At 51.0% G+C, this 26,650-nt stretch overlaps 2 protein-coding genes across 2 annotated transcripts; both read right to left on the bottom strand.

Moving 5' to 3' along the window:
• Window positions 1-638: 638 nt before the first annotated feature.
• Window positions 639-11,101, bottom strand: LOC132322493 (serine/threonine-protein kinase PAK 3-like). Its single transcript, XM_059836984.1, has 13 exons — window positions 10,986-11,101; window positions 9,687-9,868; window positions 8,723-8,760; window positions 7,555-7,677; window positions 7,148-7,328; window positions 6,166-6,229; window positions 5,121-5,169; window positions 3,865-3,977; window positions 3,222-3,339; window positions 2,471-2,570; window positions 1,845-2,041; window positions 1,123-1,260; window positions 639-728 (listed from the first exon to the last, which is right to left on the bottom strand). Exons 1-13 carry the CDS (start codon window positions 11,099-11,101, stop codon window positions 639-641), a joined length of 1,509 nt encoding a protein of 502 aa, XP_059692967.1.
• Window positions 11,102-15,754: 4,653 nt separating this feature from the next.
• Window positions 15,755-26,167, bottom strand: LOC132322492 (serine/threonine-protein kinase PAK 3-like). The gene is made up of 13 exons (XM_059836983.1): window positions 26,163-26,167; window positions 24,824-25,005; window positions 23,857-23,894; window positions 23,333-23,455; window positions 22,282-22,462; window positions 21,289-21,352; window positions 20,241-20,289; window positions 18,980-19,092; window positions 18,337-18,454; window positions 17,587-17,686; window positions 16,961-17,157; window positions 16,239-16,376; window positions 15,755-15,844 (listed from the first exon to the last, which is right to left on the bottom strand). The coding sequence occupies exons 1-13, from the start codon at window positions 26,165-26,167 to the stop codon at window positions 15,755-15,757; spliced, it is 1,398 nt and encodes a 465-aa protein (XP_059692966.1).
• Between the last annotated feature and the right edge of the window lie 483 nt (window positions 26,168-26,650).

Below are 26,650 nucleotides of genomic sequence, written 5' to 3'. Positions count from 1 at the left end.
GACCATGCCTGCTATCCATATGCATGGAGGTTTGACTCAGAGAGCTGAATGTTGCCCAACAGCTGGAAAAGGAGCTGAATCGGTTGCAAATTGCCTTCCTGCTGAACACCCACCTGCGCCCCAGCCTGTGGAGAAGCCCGGCTCCCTCCCCCTCTGCCCACAGCAACACAGACACTCCCAAACTTTCCCCACAACCACAGCCACAGCAGCATCCCCAGCGGGGACACCACTGCTCTGCTCCATTTTGCCCTACTCTGCTCTTCTAGTCACAGCTGCAAGCCTGTATCTCCACAAGAGGTTGTGGCCTGGAGGCAATGAAGGAAGAAGAACTTTGCATGCTTCCAAACAGTGCCACAAACCCCATCCACGGGTCTTCCCACACAGAAGAAACATCTGACCATTCAGAAGTAAATTTAGAGCTTCTTCACAGGGTGAGAACAAAGGGAAGCTTCCAGCACAGTGAAGGTTTTATTTATTCTAGTATTTATTTTGACTATCAGGCTAAACAAACTATAAACTATGAGCTATAAAATAGAAAAAACAAACTATGAGCTATATACTAGAAACTTCAAACTACGAACTATAAACTACAAACTAGAAACTGCAAACTACAAAAACAACTGTGGCCTCTTCCAGGGCTAGTATCTCCTGTCGGCCATAAACTGCTGCGTTGCCACGATCAGAGGCGTCAGGTCAGAGGTCGGCTTGGCTGATGTTACAAATGGATGCTGCCCAAAGAGAAAAAGAAAACATGAACTTCTACTTTCCTCACAGGCTGATACAGGCTTTCTCTGGCTACCAGAAAGATACAGAAAGCAGAAAGGAGGGCATTCTGGGCACCTCTGCCTCCACCTCCAGGATCTTACTACAAGAGGCAAACATGGCTCCCAATCCCACAAATCCATTATTCCAGATGTCTTCAGCTTAAGGAGATCTGGTCTAGGTGACCTTGAAAGGCTCCTCCCAAGGCATCCTAGGCCAGGATTCTCCCCTGTTTTCCTTTGAAAAGCCCCCAGACTGGAGATCTTAGCAGCGGGGCCCAGCAGACGCCTTGGAATTGAGCAGGTGAGGAGCCCCTGGCAGCGGGCAGCTGGCGCAGCCTGCAGCCGCTTTGCCTTTTACCTGCAGGAGCTCCTGGGCAGACCAGCGCCTGTCCTCCTCCCTCTCCAGGCAGCAGTGCAGGAAGTCTCGCAACCACGTGGACTGTTGCCTGGGCTTCTGCAGCTTTGGCCTGCCCCCGCTGCTGATCAGCTGTTGAACCTAGAGAAGAAGGAAATGTCACTCTCTGCCTGTCTCCTTCACATCCCAGCTGCTCACACAGACCCCACTGGACAGGCTCCACTCTCCGGTGGCACTTTCCTCCCTGCCAGAGCCAGGGAGATACCTTTCCTACTCCTACTGAAAGAACCCAAAGCCAGAGGCAGCCATAGCCAGTCCAATATGCAAAGGCTCTTGCCTTCACCCTGATTTCACTGGCTGATGGAATTAGGAGCAACTCCATCAGCAAAAGCACACTTGGCTTCTCTCAGCACTGACACCAGCTCTACAGGCCATTTGGAAGACGGACTTTCGTCTAACTCTACTGTTTCCAAGGATTACTCCATAAAATGCAGCTCAGCACTGCTCACTGCTCTCTTGGGCAGAGCCCCTACCAAGCAAAATGCATCACGATTTTTTCTGCTGTTCCTGCTCTGAAATGACAAGGGGATAATCTGGACAAGGAGCACGAGAGACTGTGCAGCCTGGAACCTATCATTTTCAGGTGTTCGCAAGCTTCCCAGGCAGAAGAATGGGAGCAGATTTTGTTTGAGTGACAGCAGTATCTGAGAGCAGTTGCAGCGCACCGTGCGGGAGGTTTTCATCCGGTAAGGAGGCGCTCCTTCCACCATCTCGATGCCCACAATGCCAAAGGACCAGATGTCCACTTTGGGGCCATAGAGCTTCCTGGTGAAGATTTCTGGCGCCATCCAGTAAGTGGTCCCAACAGCTGATCTCCGTTTGCTCTGCTCAGCGGTGAGCTGAGCAGCGAGGCCAAAATCAGCTGAGGAGCAAAAACAAGCCAGCGTGAATGAGGAAAGCAAACAAAAGAAATCCCCACTGTTCCAATGTACAAGAAGGCAGCATGGTACCCAGCTGCCATAAAGGGGCCATGCTGCCATTCCACGGGCCTGCAGCCGAGGAAATATGGAATTGGCCACTTAGCAAGAGCCTCCAGTTTCAGGCAGTGCCTTTTAGTCCCCTGAAGCTATTAGACTGTAAGCGCCTTGCTTGGGAAGGGACACACACACAACCCAAAGGCACTCCTGAGCCCTTGTTCCCAGCAACACCTCCCTGCCCCTTGAGGCTGTGCTCTGTGCTTGCAGCAGGGCAGCCTGCACTGCCACAGGCACCACTGCAGGGAACCAGCAGTCACCCAAAGGCAGCCCCACAGCGCAGCCTGCCACGGCTGAGACTGGCCAACAACACCCACCCAACTTGACAGATCCGTCCAGACCCAGGAGAATGTTGTGGCTTTTGATGTCTCGGTGGATCACTTGCTTGGAGTGAAGGAAATCCAGGCCTTGCAGGCACTGAGAGAGGAAAAGGAAACACCAGCCTAAGTGGATTTCATTCCACAAGCAGGGAAGTGACACTTCTGCAGCGCTGCAACATTCCTGGGGGATGCTGAGCCATGGCAGGACAGGCTGCTGGCTAGCACAAGAGCTTGCTGCTCCAACACAAGGACAGCAGGGCCTTTCTAAGTGAGGCTGTGTTTGCTTCTGAAAGAGAAAGGGCAATTCTTCCTCTGGCCAGTGCCCTGCAAACACAGACTGAAGGAGCACTGCTGCAGTGGCTGTGCTCTCTCCAGTCAGACAACAGTAGATGCTTTTGCAAACACCACTTTGGGTGCAAAGCTCTTCTTTTTTGGCTGATCTCTCTGAGAGTCCTGTGAGGATCTCCTTGTCTTTGCCACTTGTTTGACATTGCGCCGTGAGCACCTTTGCCCTTCCGGGGAAGGAACGCAGCATACACAGGCTCCAGGCAAGTGTTTAGAGAGGCAAACACAAACACTCTAGAAGAAGGGCAGGCACACTGGCAGGCACTTCAGATACTCTTGCTACTGCCAGTCATTCGAGAAAGGCAGAAAGGAGGCTTGGAAGATGAAATCTTTCCTCTCCTTGTCACCCATGTGGAAGGACCATCCTGGCCAAGGCATGGGAAGCACAAGCGCCATCCCTTACCTCCCGAGAGACAGCGGCTATCTCTCCTTCTGCCATACGAGTCTCCCTGATGACATCGTGTAAGGAGCCTCCATCCATGTATTCCATCACGAGCCAGAGTTCCTCGTCCACCAGGTAGCTGAAAGGAGGAAACAACAGCCTGGAGGTGAATGTGCGCACTTACACAACCTGATGGATTCTTGTTTCTGTGTCTCTCTCCGAGGAAGACAGGAGGAAGTGAGGAGTCATTCACTACGCTCTACAGGCCTTGAACTCTGGGCAGTCTAAAAGACTGCTTGCTATCCACACAAACGCAACAGGTCAAGAGAAACACAATCTACAGTGCTTTGTCAGCACTTCAGACCCCTGGGGAAACAATCAAACCCCAAACCCAACATAACTATGGGGAGAGAGGACAGGAACTTTGAGGCTGATGGCTCAGTAAGATGGGGCCCAGTCTTGTCTTTGAAAGCGCCCTTCAAATTCGGTATGCCTGGAAAGATTAATGCAGCCCCCATGCAATCTCCTCCCAAGATGCCGTAGATCAGCCCAGAAACAGGAATTATCAGCTCCATCCTCTACCAGCGGCCAAAGCAGTGGTTGTTGAACCTCTGGCTTGCAGGATGTGAATGACCTTTCCTGGCAGAACAGCAGAACCACTCACCTGTCTAGATAGTTCACAAGGTTGGCATGCTTATTGCCACGCATCACCTGGATTTCATTCAGGCACAGCTCGCTGCCGCTCTCTTGCGCGAGACTAATTTTCTTTATGGCCACCTAAAACGACACAGAAAACCATGAACCAAAGAAGTCTGGGGCACAGGACCACAAGGGCAACACAGAGACAGTGATTATGGGGTGATAGTGCTGGGCTGGGCCAAGCTGCCTTGGGACTGGACATCAGACCAAGTGCTTGGGCACCTCCCAGGACACAGAGCCACACACCCTTTGCCTTGTAAACCTGGGAGAAACACGGTCTAAGCTCTCCACCTCAAAGCTCTAACAACACTCACTGAGCCCTGGGCCAGTCTTTCCACAGGTCTTCCCCATGGTCTCATTCCCATTTTCATTCACACACCTCTTGCAAGCAGGAACCCATTTGGTGCCAGTAAAATTGGAGCAAAACTGCTGGGAAACCTTTGGCACTTCTAGGGGCTTGATCATTACTCCAGCAACCACTGGATTTCTCCAGTGCACAACTACAAAGCAAACTCTTACAGGCATGGCAGATAAAATGTGTCCTAAAAACATCCTGAGGGCTCTTCCCCCTAAGAATTACAGCCCTTCATACTTCAAGGAAAAATTGCCGGGACAATGAAAAAATCATTAGTGACACCTCCAAAAAACGCAACCCTGGAATTTCTTCACTTTCAGGAATTTTCATTTCACTCCACAGAAATACTTTCCTTCACACCACTGACATTTGCAATTACTGCCTGACTACAAAAAGAAAAAATCCAGGCCTTGATCTTCTAGGGATATACACCAGGCTGTAAACAGGGCTTAGGCCCTTGAGAGACTCCTTGCAGACCTCGCTCTCATAGCACAGTTCCAGGGGCAGCACTGCAGGCGGCTACAGAACTACCAGCACAATTCCCATGTATCTGCTAACAGCCAGAAATGAGAATTCAGGAAGCCTGCAGTCCCAAAGAGCAGTGCCATGCTCTGAGACACCACCTGGGCACTCAGACCCAGCCAGCGTGTCCTGCTGTGACAGACACCGCCTGGCCTCCCTGCATTCCCTGGGGCAGCTGAGGAGCACAAAATCTGTCCCCACTGTATTTGGCAGGCGGACACTGCTCTGCACTTCATTGGCCTGTGCAGCAAAGCTCTGCTGGCGACCCAAAGCTCAGCCACAGCTCACAGCAGAGGGGAGGCCACTCGACAGCTGCAGAAGCTGCGGCGCTGCTTGACGCTTACCTCTTCTCCTGTGGCAGTCTCCACTGCCATGCACACCGTGCCAAAACCCCTGGAAACAAAACAGCAGCCATGTAACAGCCATTGGAGGAAAGCCTCTGGACACGGATCCCTTCTCCAGATTGCAAGGAAATTAGTGTCTAATCACAGCTGCAGCCACAGCCAGAGCAGGGAAAGGCTTCCATTGCTCCACACACAAATGGAGAAGGCCTCAAAACACAGGATCCTTAGACAGCTGTGTTCTGAGTCCAGAGCCGTTGGCAGCTGCTTCTCTTCAGTGCACCAGACACGGGGAGGACTCTGCTTTTCTGGGGGCTTCTTGTACATTTGGCTTCTCACAGAGAAAATGGTGCAAATCAGTCCCATTTCCAGTCAGCAGAGCCGGCTTTCTAAGGGAACAGCTTGGTGGATTCTTTGCAGGAAAGGCCTAGACCCCACAGGATCCACGAGGGCTCTGCCATCAGGCAGATGATGCCTTTTCCTCTGGAGTGCATTGGCCCCAGGCATTGCCCTGAAGCTTTGCGATTTGCCATCTCAGCTACAAAAGAGAGCTGCTTCTTTCATTTCTGCTCTTGGCTTCTAGACTAGGTGCTGGTCATCCTGACCACTGCACCTTCTTTTCAGCAAAATACTGGAAAGAAATGTTAGCCAGAGCTGCTCCCTGACAGCTGTCAGCTGCTAACTTGACCTTTGAGGCAAGGAAGTTTCTCCTCCTTTCATTCCCAAGCATTCTGTATTCTTTTGTGACATGCAGAAATGATTTCTCCTAGGAAAAGCGGCAAACAGGTGCAACACACTCGAGGGACAGGAGAGCAGCCAGGTGCTGCTCTTTGCCGCAGAAAAGACACTGCCAGCATCCAAGCTGTCTTTGCCAAGCTGCTTTCGAACCACAGCTAAAGATGCTGCCCAGTACTGAGAGATCACCAGGTATCATCTTAACGCAGTGTCTGAGCAGCTTTGGAGCTTGCCTGACGTCGTTCTGGGGAGATGTGACAACAGCAAAATGCGCAGGCCCTCCCTTGGAAGAAGGAACTGTGGCTGCACTCACCCTTTGCCAATTGTTTCCAGTTCCGTGTATTCAGCCTCGGGATCTCCCTGGCTCACCAGCATCTCTGTGAAAATCCCAAGGAAAGATGCTCACTTCAAAAGAGATCCCACCCTGCAGCAGATCAGAAAGGCAGCCCCACTCTCTGGGACACTGGGCCCTTTCAACTCAGGCACTCGGGAAACAACACCACCACCCAACCAGCACCAAACCTCAAAAACAACAGAAGCAAGACAAGCAGCCCCGCAGCACAGATGGCCTGCACAAAACTAAAAGTCTAAACTAAAATCTAAGCACGTACAGAAACAGTCAGAGGAGACAGGGACCTGAAAACTGGAACCAAGATTCTTGTCTAGCAACGTTAAGGGCAGCAGGAAAAGCAAAACTTTTCTGTTCTTGGCAATGAAAACTGTGACTTTCAAGAAATGACTTAATCTTTGCAAATATCAGAGGCGTCTTGGCTTCTGGAATCAATTGTTATCAACAGCTGCCCTTTCCAGAACAGGAAGAATATTGCAAAGTGCTTCCAGCAGTAGCACAATCTCCAGCTCTCTGCAGGACAATGCCCTTCTGCCTTTCAGGAGCAGCAGCTCGTGTTCCAACCTACTGTGATGGGCCATAGGAATGAGGTCCCTCAGCCTTCAGGACAGGCTGAGTTCTGAAGATGACCTTGGCCGTGCCCCACAGGAGCTCCTTGAGGCCTCCTCATTGCCTGGGTCACGGCCTCCTGCTCAGCCAGAAACAAGCTCTGCTTTGCCTTTTGCCTCCAGGGAAGCTCAGGCAAAGCCAAACCAGGCTGAGTTGCTCTCAGAAGCAGGAGCAACAGCCCACTGAGCCCTCACCACCTCACAGCACAACACCAGGTCCTGTGTGGAGGCCTCAGGACCCGGCACTCAGCTGAGGAGGAACAGGAGGCGGGACGGCTCACACCCACACACGCACACACAGGCACTGCTCCAGCAGACAAGGATCACAGAGGACGTACTCAGCGTGGCCAGGCACTCGTCCTCTGTCCCCTCTCCCAGCCGCTCTCTGCTGCCAGAGGAGCTGGTCGTGCTCCAGATGCACGAGCTGCTCCTGCTTGACTTGCCAGCCTGGGGACTGGAGGCTCCTTCAGAGCCTTCCGCTGCAGCTCGTGCAGGTGCCAGGACACAGGAGGTGGAGCTCTGGGACAAGAAATGAAGGAGGGTCACAAATGTGCCTGGCAGAGATGCCCCTCCCATCCCATTTCAAATGCAAGCCCCTAGCAAGATGCTGCTGGCCACAGCCAGGGCTCTTCACCCCTCAGCTTTTGCAGCCCGCTTCTCCGGCTCAAGGCCCAAAATCCAAAGGCTGCTTTTACACCACGGACAAATGACACCACAGACACTGCTAACCAAAGCTGGCACTTACTGATGTTGTTTGCTCTGGCCCAGGGCTGACAGCAGGGGCAGCTTCATCAGCACCTTCCTCCTCTTCAGCCTCTTCCTCAGGTACTGTGTCAGCCAGAGCAGGTGCTGACGCTGCCCTTCTGCTCTGTGGACACACAGCAGCATGAGGGACACAAAAGAACCTGTCATTCAGAACCTCACGTATATTCAGCTACAGGCCCTGCTGCATCTCAGCTGTTCCTTTAGCTACTGACAGCTGCTCTCTGCCGAGGGCCAGCTCCCTCCTGGGGACAGTGTCTCCTCATATCCTGCAAGCTTCTGAACTGCACCTTTGCACCGCTCTCTTCACTGGGGATGGGGAGCCTGCACAGCCACTGGGCACCAAGGGCCTCCCTTGTAGCCCAGGAGCATCCAAGGACATCCTAATGCTCCCTCTTGTCTCTTGCTAAGACAAATTCACAGCCCCTTTCACAACAGTAGGAAGGTGATGCCTAAACATCCAGCTTCCAAGTTCCATACTCGTTTTCCAGGCCTAAGGGCCTTGGGCAAGGGCTGGAAAGATTCCAGCCCTCAGCATCTTCAGCCAGGCACAGGAGGTGCTGTCTGATCTGAAACTTGCAGCTATGCTTTGCTCCAGCCACAGGACTTCCCAGAGCTGCCACTTACTGATGCTGGATGCTCAGGCCCTGTAGTGGCAGCAGGTGCAGTTTGGTGGGCATCTTCCTCCCCTTTGGCCTCTTCTCCAGGAAGACACGCAGCCACAGGAGGCTCCGAGGTTGGTTTTGGGCTCTGCAGACAGACGCAGCGTGAGGGACACGTAACCTTCTTTATATTCAGCTCTAGAGCCAGGTGCACTAAGGAGAAATCATCTGCAGAGAAATGGGATTCCAAGGTGCTCAAACTCAAGTAAAATGAGCCAGTGAGACGGGACTGCACTCTCTCGTACAGGAGAGATTCCATCGTGGCTTCAAGTACCCAGCAGCCCCACTTCCAGCTGCTTAAAAGCTCTGGAAAGGAACTGGAGAAAACAGCCCGGGATCCTCCTGCTGCTGCTGCTGTGGCTGCAAAGAGCCCGGACTGTACTTTCATTCATCCAGCCAGGCTGGCACTGGACTGCAACAGGCCACAGCTCAGAGCTTGCTCCACAATGGTCTAATGCTACCAATGCCAGAGGCTCCTTTGCCACTCACCCAAAGACCAGATTCTCTCCAGGCACGGGTGATGTGACCTGCAACACACAAGGGAAGAACATCCAGATGCTGTAAGAAAACTGCCTGGGCTGGGCAAGCCCACCAAAAAATCAACCCAAAGACAGAGCATTCTGCTTTCACTACATCGGCACTCCAGCAGCAACCCATGCTCTGCTGTGCCACACAGCAAGCAAGACAACAGCACAAAATACTGCCTGGTGTCTACCTTCTGTCCTCTCTGTCCACTCAACCCATAGAAACTTGAGACTGCAAGTCCCAGTGGTTCAGTCATTGCTTCTGCCCCAGCCACCCAGCAGCAGCCACAGCTCCTCTCTTTCCTGTACTTCAGTTTTCTCAAGACATTGCTTGCAGCAATTGCCATGAACTTACTGAAAGCCTTTCCCCAGAGAGGTTTCCCCCAAGTTCCCCTTAGCCATGGTGGCAGTTCTATCGTGACACAGCACAGGAACAGCTCCTGTGTTCAGGAGCATACAAGAACTCCTCTGAAATGTCTCTCCCAGAGGCCTTTTCCAAGCGGGTTCTGTGATTTCATCACAGAACAAATGGTTCTTGCAGCGCTCAGGAAGTGTCAAGTTCCACAGGCACATGCTGGGATGAGGGAATGCAGACAAGAAGAAGACTTGATCTGAGGCACTTTCCCTCAGTCCTGGAGAGCAGTGCACAGCTTTTACAAGGACTCCTGCCAAGCTCTCCCAGTCTTCCCATCCTGGAAGTTCTCTTGCTTGAGCCAGCAAACCGAGGAGACTCCAGACCCCATTGCCAAAGGCTATGGCACGGCAGGAGTGGAAACCCTGCGGGCTACATTACAAAGGCTGCCCACGCCCCCCTGGCTAGAGACAACCCCTTCTTAGCTGCAGCTGTGGGCAGTGGCTTCACCCAACTAAAGGCCTCTTTGTGGCATTTGGGTTTCCATATGCTGCACTGAACAAAGACATCTACTTACGTGCCAGGTGGGTGAAAAAGTACCCAGAATAAGCCACGGAGAACGCCGTGAAAGCTGCAGCACACACTCCCTCCATGGCTTGAGCAGCGCTGCTCAAGTCTGCACCAGAAAACGCCTCTTGGGTGAAAACAGAAATACTCAGCGTCCTGCTGGCAGAGACCTCGTCGACGCGCAGGTTCCGCCTGCAGTGAGCGTGCCACAGAGCTGCTCTGCACACTGAGCCCTTCCGGGCCTCGGCACAGCAACTTTGCCTGACAACGCTGCCATGCGGCCGCTGACATCACAATAGCAGCGCCCTGGGCTGCTTTGTGAGCTCAGGCACAGAACCAGACCTTCTCTACAGCTAATGCCAACAAAAGCCTGCAGAGTTCTCCTCTACTGCAAAGCAACACAAGAAGCCCTCCTAGTCCATAACCTTGTGCTCACGGCATCTAAGAGTAAAAGCACACTAAGCCCCTCTGGCCCACACTGAGAAGCTGAGCGCTGAGAAGGGTCCAGGATGTGAGGAAGCACATGAGTGCTCTTTGGCCACTATTGCTTCTGAGCAAAAAGCAGAAGGCTTCTTCCAGCTGGATCTTCCTTTGTTTTAGAAAGCAGCAAACAGGGAGAAGCACTACTTCAATTACATTTTGAGCTTTCTCCTAGGTACAGTGTTGAGGTCGGTTTGAATAATGAAGGACACTTCAATTTGAGGCCATGGGAAAGCCATTTGTACTTAGGGTGAGCCAGACCTCCCACCCATGGTCCTCTTGTTCAGTTATTCAAATTATTACTAGAAAATTCTGGTTTCTCTGCATTACCACTGGGTAATTGTTGCTGCATTAAATGTAATATTCCAAATCACTCTTTCCTGTTGGATCCATTCTTCAAACCCCACCCGGATGCCTCCCCTTTTGGGAATGTATAAGTATCCTTGGAGACCCTGGACTCCAGGCTTTTTCTGGTTCATTCTTCCTACTGTGCACGCTGTTTAGTTTGTTATTTTGCTATTACATTAAAGTTGCTTTTCCAAACAACTGGATCAAGCAGTCTCTCTCATCAAAGTCAACAGGGCCAGTTCTCCAGGAAGCCACCGGCCAGGTGTCTGAGCTTGGACCAGAGCGCTTCCCCTCTTGTTATGAATATGAACGAGGCCAAACTTCCTCTGGAGAAAGAGGTTCTCCTTTATTAAAATAGCTGCAAGGAATGGCGTACCCAGGATAAGCCCGAGCACCCACACAGCGAGCCAAAAACACAACAGTGCGCTATCCCCAAGTGCACGGGCTTGCCTCCAGAAAACAAGTTTCTAAAAAGAAGTACCTCGAACCAACCAAACTACCCCCATTTATAGCTGCCTTCAAGTCCAGGATTGGTCCATTTTGGATCTGCATGGTCATTGGTCCATTTCCAGGCTTCCCATTGGTCTTTAACGCCATTCATTCTGGACCAATCGTTTCTGCAGGGCTTCGAATGATTGCTCAGATCTTCTATCCGATCCCTCTTCGACCTTGCCGTGCCCCGCCGGACTGCCCTTCCACCAAACCCTGGACCCTTCTCCTAGAACATTCTAATAACCCCACCCCCCTTAACATAATACAATTAATGTAACGTAATTAATACAATATAATTGAACTATACCCTAACTTAACATAACTTAACTTTTACTTATAACATCTCTCACCCGAACAGGGACCCCTGACATTCAGGGGACCTGCTGAGAACCCACCCTGCCTCCAAGAGGGGGTTGTAAGCTTTTCCCTTCTGGACGGAGTAATGCCTGGCAGAATTTTGCTGGATAAGGAGCAAGGAGGACACTGCGTTACCATCAGCCCTCTGAAGATGGTAGGAGTAGGGCTACATCTGCCCCATTTTCTGATTTCCCCTTTGTTAGTGTTTCTAAAGCTGCTGTAAAATGGGAGCACGGATGTCTGTAGTGGAGAGAGACACTTACAAATCATTCAAGTTGAGACTAGAGAACCGAGGAAAAAAAATTGAAAAAAAGGAGCTTCAAGAATTTGTTTGATGGGTCTTCAAAGATGCCATAGAAATCACTGAATCTAAGTTAAATCCTACTCTCTACTAGGACTCAGTTGGAAAAGGCATTAACAGTTGGGCTGAAAATTGGAATTGCTCAGCACAAAATTAATTCCTAGTTTTCAAAAAATGTATGATGTATTCCAGTTGGAGGAAGAGGAGAGAAAGATGAAAATATAATTGCTTGGAGAAGAGAAAAAATTACTAGCGCCTCTCCTGACTGCCAGCATCAATCCATCCCTTCAGTGGGGAGCGGAATCAACCCTAGAGGACTAAACAGTTTACAAACCTGGCAGTCAGATGTAACACAATAGCCATCCTTTCCTGGATTCAAATATATACATGTTTCTGTTGATACTTTTTCAGGAGCTCTCTTTGCTACTTCACACACCCTGGGAAAAAGCCCTAGACATTATCAAACACTTTTCACAACTTTTCTCTTTAGAGATAAAGGAAATCCTCAGAATTCCTATAGGAATTCCTAAAGAATTCTTAAAGGAATTCTGAGGAAAAGATACATCTTTAGGAATTCCTCAGAAAATATATACAAATAATGGCCATGGGTACAATTCACACAAAGTACAACAATTTTTTAACTTATGGGGAGTAAGTTACAGGTATTCTCCATTCCTCCACAGGACAATCAGTAATTGAAAGGACACACATTCTTTGAAAGACCTTTTAGAAAAACAAAAATGGAGGCCTTATCAACAGTAGAAAGGCTGTCTAAGCCATGTATGTTTTTAACCTTCTTAAAAATTAATTAATGGAATCAATACTGCCAGTTTTTTGACATCTTAGCAATTGCACCCAAGCCAAGCTGAAGGAGAGACCACCAGTTCTGATCAAGGACCCTGAGACTTCACCAATCTCTGGCCCCTTTCTGTTAATTCCATGGGGTAGGGGTTATGCTTGTGTATCCACAGGTACAGGACCCAGGGGGATCCCCGCCAAGAACATTAAGCCACATCTACAGCCACCACCAGAAACAGCAACAAACCCCAACAACTGACACCAAGAAAAAGAAGGAGACAAGAGAAAGGGGAGCTCCCACAGCAGGTTGAAAACTTGGATCTCCTTCTTCCTCTGTTGCACCTTCCTTCTTCTTGGTGCTACTTGGATAGTGCCGCAACCAAAACAAAATATTAGCACATGGACATGGCTGTCAGGACTTATAAGGTTTGTGCTGTATGAACTTATCTGACCACAGTGATTCTGTTTAGCCCAGCAGAAGCTGTTTTGCATAAAGGGGTGGATAAACTTCAAATCAAAGAGGGAACCAATTGGATTAACAACCTTTTGAAAGGAAGGCATCTATCATCCAAATTGATCTCTATTATAAAGACTGGGCATGTAATTTTGCTAGTAGTGATGTAGATAATACTTATTTCTTCTTGTATTTTCAAGTTAATGTTTAAAACCCTAGAAAAAACAGTTTTCCTTTCTACCTTAGAAAAACAAAAAAAGGGAGATGTTGGGGGTAGTGTGAATAATGAAGGAGACTTCAATTTGAGGCCATGGGAAAACCCTCTTTAATTACGGTGAGCAAGAGCTCCCACCCATGAGCCTCTCCTTCAGTTATTCAAATTATTCCTAGAAAGTCCTGATTTCTCTGCATTACCGTTGGATAATTATTACTACATTACTTCTCAAATTCCTAATACTTCTTTCCTGTTGGATCCATTCCTCAAACCCTGCCGGAACCCCTCCCTTTTTGGGAATCTATAAGTACCCCTGCAGACCCTGGAACCCAGCTTTTTCTGGTTTGTTCTTCCTACTGTGCACGCTGTTTAGTTTGTTGTTTCGCTATTACACTAAAGTTGCTTTTCCGAACAATTGGATCAAGCAGTCTCTCTCCTCAAAGTCGCCAGGGCCATTTCTTGGATAAGCCACTTGCCAACGACCCAGGATAGAATCAGAGGGCTTCAGTACAGAGCCAAGGTCATGGATACACTTTTTATTCAAAACATATTACATCATGGCCATGGGTGAGATTTCAGCAGGGAAATGCCATGACAGGAAATGAAAGGAGGATCCTTCTGTCTGACTCACTCTAACAGAGAGGCCTTGGGAACAAAGCACCACCACCATTTTTTTCCCCCATTTTTGTCCCTCGACAGTAATTTTTAGGACACAGGCCTGAGATGGGTGGCGGGGAAGTGACAGCTCTGACACACAGCTGAAACCATCAGGGCCAGGGTGGCATGTGGCACTGTGTTTCAACACCAGCAGAACAAGGCAACCCAGAATGATGACACTGAAACCAAGTGAGTTCAGCCAAGCCAAAAGGGAGTCCAGCCAAGCCAAGTGCAGCCCAGCAGGGTGGTAGGAAGAGGCAGTGAAGCGGCAGATCCCATTCCCACACACATGCCCAGCGTGGCGGGCTGATGGCAGCGGCAGTGCCAAACAGAGCTCCGCAGGGAGACAGAGACACCCATCGCCATCGCCACTGCCACCATCACTGCTGCACAGAGGGAGGAGAAACTGCCACTGCAGGTCCACAGCTTCTCCAGGCAGCACCAGCAGCCCCCATCTACCATCAGAACCATTCCGTAAGCCCTCGCCATCCTGTCTTTGCTCCGGCGCCCCATGTGACACTCTACCTTTCTTGGCTACGCCATTGCATTCTTCGCACAATTTTCTTCTTATTCTTTCATACTGCTTTATTTTTTACCTTCACTACATTGTAACTCTAACATCTTTAGCTTCTCATAAATTGTTTTGTTCCATTGTCCCCCTCTATTGTGGTGGAGAAGGAGAGAGAGAGGAGAGGCTTTACAAGGTTTATATCAAGAAGAGGACACAAAAAGGAGGGAAGGCCTTCGAAAGGAAAAACACACCTCATGCTGCCTCATTTGGAACAAATAAATGTGTAATTTTCTTAAAATCCAGCCACAAAGACTCTTTGGAATCTTGAGAGCCAAGCAGCACAGGAACCTGGAAACCTTGTTGTGAGATGTCACAGGCTACGGGCTTGCTAGGGCCCTGTGGATGGAAGAGGCTTTAAATGCCAAGTCACGGTGAAATAGCAAAATAAGCCCCTTCTTCTGCCTTTGGGACCCCAGCTTATCTCTCTTTAACCCCACAGGTTACTTCTCCTTAACCCCTGCTATTGGACAATTTCTGATCCCCTCTCGCCCTCTTTAGTGGGCTGTTTTAGCCCATTCTAGTTAGCAGAGCCGTGGCTGGAACCCTTCACAGACCCCAATAAAGCCATCGCTGTGGAACTCCAGAGCTGCCTTCTCCTCTCTCCTGTCTGTCTTTCGGTGGGATTGCATGGTTCCTAGGCAAGCCAAAGAGCTGGAAATCATAAAAGAGCTGATATTCACTAAAGACCTCATATCCCTTAAGCTTGCGAAGGTTGCCTGTGGCTAAGAGTGGCTTGGGCACTCGCACAGTCTGTCCCCAAAGGACTAAGCTATCAATCCTGTGCTGCCTGCTCAGGGGCAAACCTGCCCAGCAGGAAACCAGAAGAGTGGGACAGTAGAGGACATTGCTGGCTCAGAACCTTTCAGGAGCATGTCTGTGGGTAAAAGGGCAAATCAAGCCTTGCCCTGCTGAGGCGATGCCCTACTCTGCACGCCCCACTCCCCCAGGCCTGCATCCCAGCCCAGCAGTGGCCGCTGGTCCCTGGCACACCAGAGGCAATGCTCCACACCTGTGTCTGGAGCCCCTATCCTAGCACCTAAATGGCCAGGCGAGTGGGAGCCCCATGTGGGGGAAGGCCCCAGGAAAGCCAGAGGGTACTTCTCACCTCAGGATATGTGGCCACCACATGTCTTGACCCTGCCTCCTCTTAGAATTTCTACCAGCAGAACACCACTGGAAGCAGGAGTGGTAGACTTTATTCACAGGGTGAGAACAAAGGGAAGCTTCCATCACAGTGAAGGTTTTATTTATTCTAGTATTTATTTTGACTATCAGGCTAAACAAACTACAAACTATGAGCCATAAAATAGAAACAACAAACTATGAGCTATATACTAGAAACTTCAAACTACGAGCTATAAACTACAAACTAGAAACTCCAAAAACAACAGTGGCCTCTTCCAGGGCTAGTATCTCCTGTCGGCCATAAACTGCTGCGTTGCCACGATCAGAGGCGTCAGGTCGGAGGTCGGCTTGGCTGATGTTACAAATGGATGCTGCCCAAAGAGAAAAAGAAAACATGAACTTCTACTTTCCTCACAGGCTGAAACAGGCTTTCTCTGGCTACCAGAAAGATACAGAAAGCAGAAAGGAGGGCATTCTGGGCACCTCTGCCTCCACCTCCAGGATCTTACTACAAGAGGCAAACATGGCTCCCAATCCCACAAATCCATTATTCCAGATGTCTTCAGATTAAGGAGATCTGGTCGAGGTGACCTTGAAAGGCTCCTCCCAAGGCATTCTAGGCCAGGATTCTCCCCTGTTTTCCTTTGAAAATCCCCCAGACTGGAGATCTTAGCAGCGGGGCCCAGCAGACGCCTTGGAATTGAGCAGGTGAGGAGCCCCTGGCAGCGGGCAGCTGGCGCAGCCTGCAGCCGCTTTGCCTTTTACCTGCAGGAGTTCCTGAGCAGACCAGCGCCTGTCCTCCTCCCTCTCCAGGCAGCAGTGCAGGAAGTCTCGCAACCACGCGGACTGTTGCCTGGGCTTCTGCAGCTTTGGCCTGCCCCCGCTGCTGATCAGCTGTTGAACCTAGAGAAGAAGGAAATGTCACTCTCTGCCTCTCTCCTTCACATCCCAGCTGCTCACACAGACCCCACTGGACAGGCTCCACTCTCCAGTGGCACTTTCCTCCCTGCCAGAGCCAGGGACATACCTTTCCTACTCCTACTGAAAGAACCCAAAGGCAGAGGCAGCCATAGCCAGTCCAATATGCAAAGGCTCTTGCCTTCACCCTGATTTCACTGGCTGATGGAATTAGGAGCAACTCCATCAGCAAAAGCACACTTGGCTTCTCTCAGCACTGACACCAGCTCTACAGGCCATTTGGAAGACGGACTTTCGCCTAACTCTACTGTTTCCAAGGATTACTCCATAAAATGCAGCTCAGCACTGCTCACTGCTCTCTTGGGCAGAGCTCCTACCAAGCAAAATGCATCACGATTTTTTCTGCTGTTCCTGCTCTGAAATGACAAGGGGATGATCTGGACAAGGAGCACGAGAGACTGTGCAGCCTGGAACCTATCATTTTCAGGTGTTCGCAAGCTTCCCAGGCAGAAGAATGGGAGCAGATTTTGTTTGAGTGACAGCAGTATCTGAGAGCAGTTGCAGCGCACCGTGCGGGAGGTTTTCATCCGGTAAGGAGGCGCTCCTTCCACCATCTCGATGCCCACAATGCCAAAGGACCAGATGTCCACTTTGGGGCCATAGAGCTTCCTGGTGAAGATTTCTGGCGCCATCCAGTAAGTGGTCCCAACAGCTGATCTCCGTTTGCTCTGCTCAGCGGTGAGCTGAGCAGCGAGGCCAAAATCAGCTGAGGAGCAAAAACAAGCCAGCGTGAATGAGGAAAGCAAACAAAAGAAATCCCCACTGTTCCAATGTCCAAGAAGGCAGTGTGGTTCCCAGCTGCCATAAAGGGGCCATGCTGCCATTCCTCGGGCCTGCAGCTGAGGAAATACGGAATTGGCTACTTAGCAAAAGCCTCCAGTTCCAGTCAGTGCCTTTTAGTCCCCTGAAGCTATTAGACTGTAAGCGCCTTGCTTGGGAAGGGAAACACACACAACCCAAAGGCACTCCTGAGCTCTTGTTCCCAGCAACACCTCCCTGCCCCTTGAGGCTGTGCTCTGTGCTTGCAGCAGGACAGCCTGCACTGCCACAGGCAGCACTGCAGGGAACCAGCAGCCACCCAAAGGCAGCCCCACAGCGCAGCCTGCCACGGCTGAGACTGGCCAACAACACCCACCCAACTTGACAGATCCGTCCAGACCCAGGAGAATGTTGTGGCTTTTGATGTCTCGGTGGATCACTTGCTTGGAGTGAAGGAAATCCAGGCCTTGCAGGCACTGAGAGAGGAAAAGGAAACACCAGCCTAAGTGGATTTCATTCCACAAGCAGGGAAGTGACACTTCTGCAGCGCTGCAACATTCCTGGGGGATGCTGAGCCATGGCAGGACAGGCTGCTGGCAAGGGCAAGAGCTTGCTGCTCCAACACAAGGACAGCAGGGCCTTTCTAAGTGAGGCTGTGTTTGCTTCTGAAAGAGAAAGGGCAATTCTTCCTCTGGCCAGTGCCCTGCAAACCCAGACTGAAGGAGCACTGCTGCAGTGGCTGTGCTCTCTCCAGTCAGACAACAGTGGATGCTTTTGCAAACACCACTTTGAGTGCAAGGCTCTCCTCTGAGGCTGAACTCTCTGAGAGTCCTGTGAGGATCTCCTTGTCTTTGCCACTTGTTTGACATTGCGCCGTGAGCACCTTTGCCCTTCCGGGGAAGGAACGCAGCATACACAGGCTCCAGGCAAGTGTTTAGAGAGGCAAACACAAACACACTAGAAGAAGGGCAGGCACACTGGCAGGCACTTCAGATACTCTTGCTACTGCCAGTCATTAGAGAAAGGCAGAAAGGAGGCTTGGAAGATGAAATCTTTCCTCTCCTTGTCACCCATGTGGAAGGACCATCCTGACCAAGGCATGGGAAGCACAAGCACCATCCCTTACCTCCCGAGAGACAGCTGCTATCTCTCCTTCTGCCATACGAGTCTCCCTGATGACATCGTGTAAGGAGCCTCCATCCATGTATTCCATCACGAGCCAGAGTTCCTCGTCCACCAGGTAGCTGAAAGGAGGAAACAACAGCCTGGAGGTGAATGTGTGCACTTACACGACCTGATGGATTCTTGTTTCTGTGTCTCTCTCTGAGGAAGACAGGAGGAAGTGAGGAGTCATTCACTACGCTCTACAGGCCTTGAACTCTGGGCAGTCTAAAAGACTGCTTGCTATCCACACCAACGCAACAGGCCGAGAGAAACACAACTTACAGTGCTTTGTCAGCACTTCAGACCCCTGGGGAAACAATCAAACCCCCAACCAAACATAACTATGGGGAGAGAGGACAGGAACTTTGAGGCTGATGGCTCAGTAAGATGGGGCCCAGTCTGGTCTTTGAAAGCGCCCTTCAAACTCGGTATGCCAGAAAAGATTAACGCAGTCCCAATGCAATCTCCTCCCAAGATGCCGTAGATCAGCCCAGAAACAGGAATTATCAGCTCCATCCTCTGCCAGCGGCCAATGCCGTGGTTGTTGAACCTCTGGCTTGCAGGATGTGAATGACCTTTCCTGGCAGAACAGCAGAACCACTCACCTGTCTAGATAGTTCACAAGGTTGGCATGCTTATTGCCACGCATCACCTGGATTTCATTCAGGCACAGCTCGCTGCCGCTCTCTTGCGCGAGACTAATTTTCTTTATGGCCACCTAAAATGACACAGAAAACCATGAACCAAAGAAGTCTGTGGCACAGGACCACAAGGGCAACACAGAGACAGTGATTATGGGATGATAGTGCTGGGCTGGGCCAAGCTGCCTTGGGACTGGACATCAGACCACGTGCTTGGGCACCTCCCAGGACACAGAGCCACACACCCTTTGCCTTGTAAACCTGGGAGAAACACGGTCTAAGCTCTCCACCTCAAAGCTCTAACAACACTCACTGAGCCCTGGGCCAGTCTTCCCCCAGGTCTTCCCCATGATCTCATTCCCATTTTCATTCACACACCTCTTGCAAGCAGGAACCCATTCATTTGGTGCCAGTAAAAATGAAGCAAAACTGCTGGGAAACCTTTGGCACTTCTAGGGGCTTGATCATTACTCCAGCAACCACTGGCATTCTCCAGTGCACAACTACAAAGCAAACTCTTACAGGCATGGCAGATAAAATGCTGTCCTAAAAACATCATGAGGGCTCTTCCCCCTAAGAATTACAGCCCTTCAAACTTCAAGGAAAAATTGCCGGGACGGTGAAAACATCCTTAGTGACACCTCCAAATAACGCAACCCTGGAATTTCTTCACTTTCAGGAATTCTCATTTCACTCCACAGAAATACTTTCCTTCACACCACTGACATTTGCAATTACTGCCTGACTTCAAAAAGAAATAACCCCGGCCTTGATCTTCTAGGGATATACACCGGGCTGTAAACAGGGCTTAGGCCCTTGAGAGACTCCTTGCAGACCTCGCTCTCATAGCACAGTTCCAAGGGCAGCACTGCAGGCGGCTACAGAACTACCAGCACGATTCCCATGTATCTGCTAACAGCCAGAAATGAGAATTCAGGAAGCCTGCAGCCCCAAAGAGCAGTGCCATGCTCTGAGACACCACCTGGGCACTCAGACCCAGCCAGCGTGTCCTGCTGTGACAGACACCGCCTGGCCTCCCTGCATTCCCTGGGGCAGCTGAGGAGCACAAAATCTGTCCCCACTGTATTTGGCAGGCGGACACTGCTCTGCACTTCATTGGCCTGTGCAGCAAAGCTCTACTGGCGAGCCAAAGCTCAGCCACAGCTCACAGCAGAGGGGAGGCCACTCGACAGCTGCAGAAGCTGCGGCGCTGCTTGACGCTTACCTCTTCTCCTGTGGCAGTCTCCACTGCCATGCACACCGTGCCAAAACCCCTGGAAACAAAACAGCAGCCATGTAACAGCCATTGGAGGAAAGCCTCTGGACACGGATCCCTTCTCCAGATTGCAAGGAAATTAGTGTCTAATCACAGCTGCAGCCACAGCCAGAGCAGGGAAAGGCTTCCATTGCTCCACACACAAACGGAGAAGGCCTCAAAACACAGGATCCTTAGACAGCTGTGTTCTGAGTCCAGAGCCGTTGGCAGCTGCTTCTCTTCAGTGCACCAGACACGGGGAGGACTCTGCTTTTCTGGGGGCTTCTTGTACATTTGGCTTCTCACAGAGAAAATGGTGCAAATCAGTCCCATTTCCAGTCAGCAGATCCGGCTTTCTAAGGGAACAGCTTGGTGGATTCTTTGCAGGAAAGGCCTAGACCCCACAGGATCCACGAGGGCTCTGCCCTCATTATCAGGCAGATGATGCCTTTTCCTCTGGAGTGCATTGGCCCCGGGCATTGCCCTGAAGCTTTGCGATTTGCCATCTCAACTACAAAAGAGAGCTGCTTCTTTCATTTCTGCTCTTGGCTTCTAGACTAGGTGCTGGTCATCCTGACCACTGCACCTTCTTTTCAGCAAAATACTGGAAAGAAATGTTAGCCAGAGCTGCTCCCTGACAGCTGTCAGCTGCTAACTTGACCTTTGAGGCAAGGAAGTTTCTCCTCCTTTCATTCCCAAGCATTCTGTATTCTTTTGTGACATGCAGAAACGATTTCTACTAGGAAAAGCAGCAAACAGGTGCAACACACTCGAGGGACAGGAGAGAAGCCAGGTGCTGCTCTTTGCCGCAGAAAAGACATTGCCAGCATCCAAGCTGTCTTTGCCATGCTTTCGAACCACAGCTAAAGATGCTGCCCAGTACTGAGAGATCATCAGGTATCATCCTAACGCAGTGTCTGAGCAGCTTTGGAGCTTGCCTGACGTCGTTCTGGGGAGATGTGACACCAGCAAAATGCACAGGCCCTCCCTTGGAAGAAGGAACTGTGGCTGCACTCACCCTTTGCCAATTGTTTCCAGTTCCGTGTATTCAGCCTCAGGATCTCCCTGGCTCACCAGCATCTCTGTGAAAATCCCAAGGAAAGATGCTCACTTCAAAAGAGATCCCACCCTGCAGCAGATCAGAAAGGCAGCCCCACTCTCTGGGACACTGGGCCCTTTCAACTCAGGCAGTCGGGAAACAACACCACCACCCAACCAGCACCAAACCTCAAAAACAACAGCAGCAAGACAAGCAGCCCCGCAGCACAGATGGCCTGCACAAAACTAAAAGTCTAAACTAAAATCTAAGCACGTGCAGAAACAGTCAGAGGAGACAGGGATCTGAAAACTGGAACCAAGATTCTTGTCTAGCAACGTTAAGGGCAGCAGGAAAAGCAAAACTTTTCTGTTCTTGGCAATGAAAACTGTGACTTTCAAGAAATGACTTAATCTTTGCAAATATCAGAGGCGTCTTGGCTTCTGGAATCAATTGTTATCAACAGCTGCCCTTTCCAGAACAGGAAGAATATTGCAAAGTGCTTCCAGCAGTAGCACAATCTCCAGCTCTCTGCAGGACTTTGCCTAAACAATGCCCTTCTGCCTTTCAGGAGCAGCAGCTCGTGTTCCAACCTACTGTGATGGGCCCTAGGAATGAGGTCCCTCAGCCTTTAGGACAGGCTGAGTTCTGAAGATGACCTTGGCCGTGCCCCACAGGAGCTCCTTGAGGCCTCCTCATTGCCTGGGTCACGGCCTCCTGCTCAGCCAGAAACAAGCTCACCTTTGCCTTTTGCCTCCAGGGAAGCTCAGGCAAAGCCAAACCAGGCTGAGCTGCTCTCAGAGGCAGGAGCAACAGCCCGCTGAGCCCTCACCACCTCACAGCACAACACCAGGTCCTGTGTGGAGGCCTCAGGACCCGGCACTCAGCTGAGGAGGAACAGGAGGCGGGACAGCTCACACCCACACACGCACACACAGGCACTGCTCCAGCAGACAAGGATCACAGAGGACGTACTCAGCGTGGCCAGGCACTCGTCCTCTGTCCCCTCTCCCAGCCGCTCTCTGCTGCCAGAGGAGCTGGTCGTGCTCCAGATGCACGAGCTGCTCCTGCTTGACTTGCCAGCCTGGGGACTGGAGGCTCCTTCAGAGCCTTCCGCTGCAGCTCGTGCAGGTGCCAGGACACAGGAGGTGGAGCTCTGGGACAAGAAATGAAGGAGGGTCACAAATGTGCCTGGCAGAGATGCCCCTCCCATCCCATTTCAAATGCAAGCCCCTAGCAAGATGCTGCTGGCCACAGCCAGGGCTCTTCACCCCTCAGCTTTTGCAGCCCGCTTCTCCGGCTCAAGGCCCAAAACCCAAAGGCTGCTTTTACACCACGGACAAAATGACACCACAGACACTGCTAACCAAAGCTGGCACTTACTGATGTTGTTTGCTCTGGCCCAGGGCTGACAGCAGGGGCAGCTTCATCAGCACCTTCCTCCTCTTCAGCCTCTTCCTCAGGTACAGCAGCAGCCAGAGCAGGTGCTGACGCTGCCCTTCTGCTCTGTGGACACACTGCAGCACGAGGGACACAAAAGAACCTGTCATTCAGAACCTCACCTATATTCAGCTACAGGCCCTGCTGCATCTCAGCTGTTCCTTTAGCTACTGACAGCTGCTCTCTGCCGAGGGCCAGCTCCCTCCTGGGGACAGTGTCTCCTCATATCCTGCAAGCTTCTGAACTGCACCTTTGCACCGCTCTCTTCACTGGGGATGGGGAGCCTGCACAGCCACTGGGCACCAAGGGCCTCCCTTGTAGCCCAGGAGCATCCAAGGACATCCTAATGCTCCCTCTTGTCTCTTGCTAAGACAAATTCACAGCCCCTTTCACAACAGTAGGAAGGTGATGCCTAAACATCCAACTTCCAAGTTCCACACCGCTTTTCAAGGCTTCACTGCCTTGGGCAAGGGCTGGAAAGATTCTACCCTAAGCATCTTCAGCCAGGCACAGGAGGTGCTGTCTGATCTGAAACTTGCAGCTATGCTTTGCTCCAGCCACAGGACTTCCCAGAGCTGCCACTTACTGATGCTGCATGCTCAGGCCCTGCAGTGGCAGCAGGTGCAGTTTGGTGGGCATCTTCCTCCCCTTTGGCCTCTTCTCCGGGAGGACACGCAGCCACAGGAGGCTCCGAGGTTGGTTTTGGGCTCTGCAGACAGACACAGCGTGAGGGACACGTAACCTTCTTTATATTCAGCTCTAGAGCCAGGTGCACTAAGGAGAAATCATCTGCAGAGAAATGGGATTCCAAGGTGCTCAAACTCAAGTAAAATGGGCCAATGAGACGGAACTGCACTCTCTGGTACAGGAGAAATTCAATCATGGCTTCAAGCACCCAGCAGCCCCACTTCCAGCTGCTTAAAAGCTCTGGAAAGGAACTGGAGAAAGCAGCCCGGGATCCTCCTGCTGCTGCTGCTGTGGCTGCAAAGAGCCCGGACTGTACTTTCATTCATCCAGCCAGGCTGGCACTGGACTGCAACAGGCCACAGCTCACAGCTTGCTCCACAATGGTCTAATGCTACCAACGCCAGAGGCTCCTTTGCCACTCACCCAAAGACCAGATTCTCTCCAGGCGTGGGTGATGTGACCTGCAACACACAAGGGAAGAACATCCAGATGCAGTAAGAAAACTGCCTGGGCTGCGCAAGCCCACCAAAAAATCAACCCAAAGACAGAGCATTCTGCTTTCTTTACACCAGTGTTCCAGCAGCAACCCATGCTCTGCTGTGCCACACAGCAAGCAAGACAACAGCACAAAATACTGCCTGGTGTCTACCTTCTGTCCTCTCTGTCCACTCAACCCATAGAAACTTGAGACTGAGCAAGTCCCAGTGGTTCAGTCATTGCTTCTGCCCCAGCCCACCCAGCAGCAGCCACAGCTCCTCTCTTTCCTGTACTTCAGTTTTCTCAAGACATTGCTTGCAGCAATTGCCATGAGCTTGCTGAAAGCCTTTCCCCAGAGAGGCTTCTCCCAAGTTCCCCTTAGCCATGGTGGCAGTTCTATCATGACACAGCACAGGAACAGCTCCTGTGTTCAGGAGCATACAAGAACTCCTCTGAAATGTCTCTCCCAGAGGCCTTTTCCAAGCGGGTTCTGTGATTTCATCACAGAACAAATGGTTCTTGCAGCGCTCAGGAAGTGTCAAGTTCCACAGGCACATGCTGGGATGAGGGAATGCAGACAAGAAGAAGACTTGATCTGAGGCACTTTCCCTCAGTCCTGGAGAGCAGTGCACAGCTTTTACAAGGACTCCTGCCAAGCTCTCCCAGTCTTCCCATCCTGGAAGTTCTCTTGCTTGAGCCAGCAAACCGAGGAGACTCCAGACCCCATTGCCAAAGGCTATGGCACGGCAGGAGTGGAAACCCTGTGGGCTACATTACAAAGGCTGCCCACGCCCCACTGGCTAGAGACACCCCCTTCTTAGCTGCAGCTGTGGGCAGTGGCTTCACCCAACTAAAGGCCTCTTTGTGGCATTTGGGTTTCCATATGCTGCACTGAACAAAGACATCTACTTACGTGCCAGGTGAGTGAAAAAGTACCCAGAATAAGCCACGGAGAACGCCGTGAAAGCTGCAGCACACACTCCCTCCATGGCTTGAGCAGCGCTGCTCAAGTCTGCACCAGACAACGCCTCTTGGGAGAAAACAGAAATACTCAGCGTCCTGCTGGCAGAGACCTCGTCGACGTGCAGGTTCCGCCTGCAGTGAGCGTGCCACAGAGCTGCTCTGCACACTGAGCCCTTCCGGGCCTCGGCACAGCAACTTTGCCTGACAACGCTGCCATGCGGCCGCTGACATCACAATAGCAGCACCCTAGGCTGCTTTGTGAGCTCAGGCACAGAACCAGACCTTCTCTACAGCTAATGCCAACAAAAGCCTGCAGAGTTCTCCTCTACTGCAGAACAACACAAGAAGCCCTCCTAGTCCATAACCATGTACTCAACGGCATCTAAGAGTAAAAGCACACTAAGCCCCCCTGGCCCAGACTGAGAAGCTGAGCGCTGAGAAGGGGCCAGGATGTGAGGAAGCACATGAGTGCTCTTTGGCCACTATTGCTTCTGAGCAAAAAGCAGAAGGCTTCTTCCAGCTGGACCCACTAGTTCTAGAAAGCAGCAAACAAGGAGAAGCACTACTTCAATTACATTAAGAGCTTTCTCCTACGTACAGAGTCGAGGTCACAAATCTTTCAGCACTATTTATTCAAAGCATTTTACATCATAGCCATGGGTGTGATTTCAGCAGGGAAATGCCATGATAGGAAATGAAAGGAGGATCCTTCTGTCTGACTCACTCTAACAGAGAGGCCTTGGGAACAAAGCACCGCCACCATTTTTTCCCCCCATTTTTGTCGCTCCACAGTAATTTTTAAGACATAGGACTGAGATGAGATGCACGGAAGTTACAGATCTGACACACAGCTGAAACCATCAGGGCAAGGGTGGCATGTGGCACTGTTTTTCCACTCCAGCAGAACAACATAACCCAGAATGATGACACTGAATCCAAGTGAGTTCAGCCAAGCCAAAAGGGAGTCCAGCCAAGCCAAGTGCAGCCCAGCAGGGTGGTAGGAAGAGGCAGTGAAGCGGCAGATCCCATTCCCACACACATGCCCAGCGTGGCGGGCTAATGGCAGCGGCAGTGCCAAACAGAGCTCCACAGGGAGACAGAGACACCCATCGCCATCGCCACTGCCACCGTCACTGCCGCACAGAGGGAGGAGAAACTGCCACTGCAGGTCCACAGCTTCTCCAGGCAGCACCAGCAGCCCCCATCTACCATCAGAACCATTCCGTAAGCCCTCGCCATCCTGTCTTTGCTCCAGGGGCCCCATGTGACACTCCACCTTTCTTGGCTACGCCATTACCTCTTTCGCACAATTTTCTTCTTATTCTTTTATACTTCTTTTTTTTTTACCTTCACTACGTTGTAACTCTAACATCTTTAGCTTCTCATAAATTGTTTTTTCCATTGTCCTCCTCCATTGTGGTGGAGAAGGAGAGAGAGGAGAGGCTTTACAAGGTTTATATCAAGAAGAGGTCACGGAAAGGAGGGAAGGCCTTAGAAAGAAAAAGCACACCTCATGCTGCCTCATTTGGAACAAATAAATGTGTAATTTTCTTAAAATCCTGCAACAAATACTCTTTGGAGTCTTGACAGCCAAGCAGCACAGGAACCTGGAAACCTTGTTGTGAGATGTCACAGGCTACGGGCTTGCTAGGGCCCTGTGGATGGAAGAGGCTTTAAATGCCAAGTCACGGTGAAATAGCAAAATAAGCCCCTTCTTCTGCCTTTGGGACCCCAGCTTCTCTCTCTTTAACCACACAGGTTACTCCTCCTTAACCCC

Source organism: Haemorhous mexicanus, chromosome Z (genome assembly GCF_027477595.1).
Source record: "Haemorhous mexicanus isolate bHaeMex1 chromosome Z, bHaeMex1.pri, whole genome shotgun sequence".
NCBI classification, from domain to species: Eukaryota; Metazoa; Chordata; class Aves; order Passeriformes; family Fringillidae; genus Haemorhous; species Haemorhous mexicanus.
This window is presented reverse-complemented; position numbering and strand designations above follow the sequence as displayed.